At 42.6% G+C, this 6,000-nt stretch overlaps 1 protein-coding gene across 3 annotated transcripts; it reads left to right on the top strand.

Annotated features, from left to right (window-relative positions):
* The first annotated feature begins 1,837 nt into the window (after positions 1-1,837).
* LOC124043877 (ATP synthase F(0) complex subunit C3, mitochondrial-like) lies at positions 1,838-4,257 on the top strand. 3 transcript variants are annotated; one of them, XM_046362969.1, is made up of 5 exons: positions 1,838-1,898; positions 2,083-2,177; positions 3,148-3,222; positions 3,341-3,531; positions 3,649-4,257. In XM_046362969.1, exons 2-5 carry the CDS (start codon positions 2,139-2,141, stop codon positions 3,761-3,763), a joined length of 420 nt encoding a protein of 139 aa, XP_046218925.1. In that variant the 5' UTR covers positions 1,838-1,898; positions 2,083-2,138; the 3' UTR covers positions 3,764-4,257. The 3 variants fall into 3 exon arrangements, with proteins under 3 accessions (XP_046218925.1, XP_046218927.1, XP_046218926.1); XM_046362971.1 differs by having other exon boundaries at positions 1,879-1,976; XM_046362970.1 differs by lacking the exon at positions 1,838-1,898 and adding an exon at positions 1,899-1,992.
* The last annotated feature ends 1,743 nt before the right edge of the window (positions 4,258-6,000 follow it).

The following is a 6,000-nucleotide window of genomic DNA, read 5'->3' as shown; positions in this document are numbered from 1 at the left end:
GCCTATGACATTCCTGTAGTTAACCAAAGTCCTCGACCCTGCTGACAACAAAGGCGATGGTCACAGCCATCACATTAGCCTCAATTGCACCCTCTGCTGGACTTTAATCCCACTGACTGCGCTCAGGAATAGCACAGGGGACTGGTTATTTTGTGTAACCTGGGCCTAGTTTTTCAAAAGTTATCTATCTAAATTTTGCCTATCGGGTATAGGATTAAATGGCTAAAAATAGAATGAATAAAGCATGACTCCCCATTCAAGGCAGTGATTCATCCGTTCAATCTATTTATATGGATTTAATCCTATCTGACAGGCGGAGTCAAGAGAAATATTTTTTTTCTCCACTGGGCCCATAGGACATGGACTTTTTAATTAATATGTAACAATATGGTGCATGACACTGTGATACATTCTGTAATAATGGTGATGTAAAATCCCTATAAATAGAAATACTTGAAACTAGCTATGGACATGACATATAACATGATATGATTGTCAACATAGCTACATTTCAGGTTGATCAATTGATTGGAACAAAAAATGGACCTACGTCCCATTACACAGTTTCCATTATTCCACTACTTACATTGTGTGTTAAATGTACCAGTATGTATCTAAATGCAATTATAGAATTCTACCTTTGGTTGATCAAGATGCACTCCAGCTCAGTGTTACTGTACTCTGTATAAATAAAGGTAATCTTATTTCATCTGTGCTCTGCAGTGAGATGAAAAATGAAATGGATCCTTCAGTGACTGTTGATTCATTCATTTCCATAGGGCGTTGGAGGTTTATGTGCTACATTAGTAGGACTGATTCTACATTGTGCTCATGAGATCTAGAGGCTGTGACTTCAACCCCCTGTGCACCCGCAAAGATCATACCTGACAAACCAGTGGGGGATTCCTCCCTTAGAGCAATCATACGGCAGCAAAGAGGGCCTCGATCCCCATCCTCATTACCTTTACCTTCCAGCCCCAGCTGCTGGCGAGCCATTCATCAACATTACAAATCCTCCTGGTGTGCAGCTACACTTCCAAGCAGAGAGATGCCTAGACAGGGCCCTGGGACGTCCCCTCTGGGTAGTGTTAAATTCACACCTCAACAGATGCACTGGGAAAGAATAGGCCTAGGTGAAATGTTGAAGGCACTGTTTACTCAATGAGTTGTATAACAGGGGAGAAATAGTATCTGACTTTATATGTACATCAAAATATGATTTTGATTTCATGATGAATTAATGACTTAATTAATTAATGGATGAATTAATGAATGAATACAATACATGCATTCCTGTATCACCTGGCCTATACATGATGCTCAAGATGAGCCACTAGGCAGGCCATAATGTGCACAACGACGTGTATAGAATTGTTGCCAATTGCCTGTTGCCTAATTCAGCATATACTGTACAGCTAAATAAAAGTAGGCTTAAATAATCCAATCTTTGATTGCTTAGTTCTGTCAATATCAACCATTCAATCATATTTTTGTCTAATGCTGATATTCTTTAAGCCAGACATTCTGAAGAAAATAAGTTGATTCTTCCCCTGCTTGTTTGTGCTATTTCTTTGGAATGTTTTGGTTTTTAGATAATACTGAAGACAATAGGTCTGATCTATTAAAAAGGGTATACATAAAAGTCCTACATACTGTACGTGTTATTCACGGAGCTCTGATGGATTTCCATGGTCAATTATCTAGAAAAATCTTTGTCACTGAAAATGACTGTACAGGGTTTCATTCATGGTTTCTTTAGGTTTAATTCAAACGTTGAACTGGTTTAATAAAGTTATAGTGAAATGACCTTCCGTTGTCCCAAAATCTTCATCCGGGAATCTATAAACACCGATATGCGCGTGCGCACTTCTCTACTGTGGTTCGACCTTCTACAGTCGGTAAGAGGGATATGTTAGACATTGTCCATTGTAAATCCTTTTTCATCCTTCTTTAAAACAACACCTAGCACAACACAAGTGAGGGGTGCATATTGTACGGACTATTGTGTGCATTGGACTGTCATTATTTTCAGCATCGTGCATTTTAAAACCCATTGACCTTATATTTGTGTTGTCTCTGCAGAAAGACCCGGCTTCAATCAAATTTGACCGACCAGGTTAAAACAGACTAAATTGATCATGTACGCCTGTGCAAAGTTCGTCTCCACGCCGGCTCTGGTGAGTATTTTTATTTCTATGTTTTACTCAATCTGATTAAACCAATGTTTTATTACATCTGCACTCATTCTCCGCTGTATTCGTATGGGCCTGTGTTGAACTTGAATAGAGCTGCCTGACAAGGGTATTAGCTAACTAGGTAGCTATTAAGCTAACGATGGTTGCAATGAAATGCCATTATCTCTTCAAGTTTTGCATGATAGAAGTAGCTTCTTTGATTAAGTGAGAGGCTCTTATTTTAGTTTCCTAACTAACGTTAGCGATCTGTGCACATCTGAGACTAGACCCGGCCTAGGAGCTAGCTAGGTAGCCTGTTAGCTATAGCCTAGGTAGTTATGAATAAGGTCAACATGACACTTAGACTTGCGTGCTGAAGAAAGCCATCAGTAGCTACCTAACGCTAACTAGTGACTTATTTTGTTGAGCTGTCTTATTCCCTTTCATGTGTGTTCGGGGCTATTTGCCCAAGGTCATGTTTGGCTAGAAATATTGCAGGTTCAGGTGAAACGTAGCTACAACATGGATAACAGGTTATAGCTAATTTTACTGGTACGATAACTGTTAAAGGTTGACACTAGCTTGTGCCAAGTGCACTCAGCTGGTAAAATGAGTTAAACTTTTTTATTTATTTATATTTTATGTAGGCTTGTATCCAGTAATATTGAGGAAAGAATATTACATGTATCATGGTTGAAAATGCATTTTGATGATTTAATGGGAATGCAGTTGTACGGCTCTGACAGTTGATCACTTCAATGACAGTGGCTAGCTTTGTCAAGGTGCCTCCCACGGCCCATGGTGCACTTGTGCTGCCTTTGACAGAGGGAAACACTTGTGCTGCACTTTGAACAGTCGTGTTTGCACCTTAACATCTGTATATTTCTTTATTGTCTTTAAGATCACCTGTGTAGACTCTCAAGCAGAATGTTGTTTCTTTTTTTTCACTGTTCTGTGCTTGTTCCTGGTGCAGGTCCGTGCTGGCTCCCGGGCTCTTTACAGACCCCTGTCTGCCTCTATGCTGTCCAGGCCTGAGGTCAATACAGAGGTGAAAAACATATTCTTGTAGTGCGGGGCCTTATGCTCTTCCAAAGCTTGTCAATCCCTTTAATAGTTATTGATGTTGGAGTTCTTTTCCCATCACTAAGGAGGTGTTTGTTTTTCAGAGAAACGTAGCCCTCATGCCACAGAGCCCCTTCACCCAGGTAGCTCTCAGAGGCTTCCAGACCAGTGCTGTGAGCAGGGACATTGATACCGCTGCCAAATTCATTGGTGCTGGAGCCGCCACAGTCGGAGTGGCTGGATCTGGTGCTGGAATTGGAACAGTGTTCGGCAGTCTCATCATTGGATATGCCAGGTAAGTCCACTGCTACAAACTGAGTACTAGATCTGTGCTTGTCAATGTCAGCTTTCAGAAAAATTATGATTTCCAACAGATTTGACATGAAATGGTTTGTCTTGTTCATTTCTGCAGGAACCCATCATTGAAGCAGCAGCTCTTCTCCTACGCTATCCTGGGATTCGCCCTGTCTGAAGCTATGGGCCTATTCTGTTTGATGGTTGCTTTCTTAATCTTGTTTGCTATGTAAAAGAAATCTGTCTATAGAAACTGTAATTACAGATGTGACTACATATTTTATTGTGGCTACCAAAATTGTTCCGTGTTGGTGTCATGGAAATGTACATTTTCAAGTCTGTCCGACACTCTCAAAATAACAGAAACATGTATTGTAAAAAATGTAAGAAATTACATAATTAAAATGCATGTATTTGACTAGTTGACATATGGCAGTATGTTTTCTATGTAAGGAATCATGTTTCACCACAATCAAGACGCCAACTAGCTTCTATTGAATGTCAACATGGGATTATTACAAAGGAACTGCTTAGACGTCATGTCAATCAGTCTGGTGCATTTGCCATTTTCAGTGCATCATGTGTTCGCTTCTGTGGGTCCACATTTATGTTGTCGTTGGTTCAAGTGCAGGTCAATAGCATTCTGTAAGTAGGCAGCAAGTGGGCACTTGCTCTTGTAAATGGAATTAAATAAATCTAGACCACAATTTGATTGTGCTAAATAGTGGTCACTGGTCCAGATTATTTTGGATGTTCTCTGCATGAACGTGTTCAGCCTGGAGATCATGACATGATTGCACTTAACAACTCTATTACAGTTTGGTTCACACTAAGCTTGCACAAAGTTGAGTTATCCCTCAGTGATAGATTTTAGAGCCTTTCAATGCACCTAGAGGTACATTGTCAAATCGAATGGGCCTGGAGGAAATTGGATCTGTAATGTATTTGACTCGATGGTTACGTTCTCATAAATGCCATAAAAGGTCACATTTACATTACATTTAAGTCATGTAGCAGACGCTCTTATCCAGAGCGACTTACAAATTGGTGCATTCACCTTATGACATCCAGTGGAACAGTCACTTTACAATAGTGCATCTAAATCTTAAAGGGGGGGGGGGTGAGAGGGATTACTTATCCTATCCTAGGTGTCTCCGGAAGGTGGTGATTGACTCTGCTGTCCTGGTGTCGTGAGGGAGTTTGTTCCACCATTGGGGGGCCAGAGCAGCGAACAGTTTTGACTGGGCTGAGCGGGAGCTGTACTTCCTCAGTGGTAGGGAGGCGAGCAGGCCAGAGGTGGATGAACGCAGTGCCCTTGTTTGGGTGTAGGGCCTGATCAGAGCCTGGAGGTACTGAGGTGCCGTTCCCCTCACAGCTCCGTAGGCAAGCACCATGGTCTTGTAGCAGATGCGAGCTTCAACTGGAAGCCAGTGGAGAGAACGGAGGAGCGGGGTGACGTGAGAGAACTTGGGAAGGTTGAACACCAGACGGGCTGCGGCGTTCTGGATGAGTTGAAGTGGTTTAATGGCACAGGCAGGGAGCCCAGCCAACAGCGAGTTGCAGTAATCCAGACGGGAGATGACAAGTGCCTGGATTAGGACCTGCGTCGCTTCCTGTGTGAGGCAGGGTCGTACTCTGCGGATGTTGTAGAGCATGAACCTACAGGAATGGGCCACCGCCTTGATGTTGGTTGAGAACGACAGGGTGTTGTCCAGGATCACGCCAAGGTTCTTAGCGCTCTGGGAGGAGGACACAATGGAGTTGTCAACCGTGATGGCGAGATCATGGAACGGGCAGTCCTTCCCCGGGAGGAAGAGCAGCTCCGTCTTGCCGAGGTTCAGCTTGAGGTGGTGATCCGTCATCCACACTGATATGTCTGCCAGACATGCAGAGATGCGATTCGCCACCTGGTCATCAGAAGGGGGAAAGGAGAAACTAGATGAGACTAGGTCACATAGATAACGTGAAAGGAATCTGCATGTATTTTCTGGAGATGGTCACCCTTCATACCCAAGCTCCCAGATGTCATCTAGTTTAAGACCCAGGGAACAGAAAACATTTAAAAACTAAGGGTGGTACTACCTGAACTTGTACAGCAAAAATACTCTCAGTGTTTGAGAGGTTTTACTATTTTGTGCTCTGAACAAGACCATGGTGTGTGTATACCTGCCTTCCAGTGGAGTTAATTTCTCCATCCCACAGATGGTAATACCATTCACTCATCACCTGGCTTTCCCCATCCTTGGTATTTAGGATGCTTCTTATCCCTTCTCTGTTCTGGTGGGATCCACCTCCCACTGCTTTCAAGCAGAGTTGTAATTTGTTCTACCAAAGACAGAATACCCTGCCCTGTTCACCAGGACTCCGTTATGGATTGTTCCCTTACTCAAGGACTTCAAGATTGGATGCTATAATATTCCGGACAATTTTGTGTCTGCTACTGTGCTAATTTGTTTTTGCATTGGGGGTG

Source organism: Oncorhynchus gorbuscha, linkage group LG09, assembly GCF_021184085.1.
Source record: "Oncorhynchus gorbuscha isolate QuinsamMale2020 ecotype Even-year linkage group LG09, OgorEven_v1.0, whole genome shotgun sequence".
Lineage (NCBI taxonomy): Eukaryota > Metazoa > Chordata > Actinopteri > Salmoniformes > Salmonidae > Oncorhynchus > Oncorhynchus gorbuscha.
The sequence above is the reverse complement of the archived record's forward strand: the minus strand, read 5'-3'. Positions and strand labels throughout refer to the sequence as shown.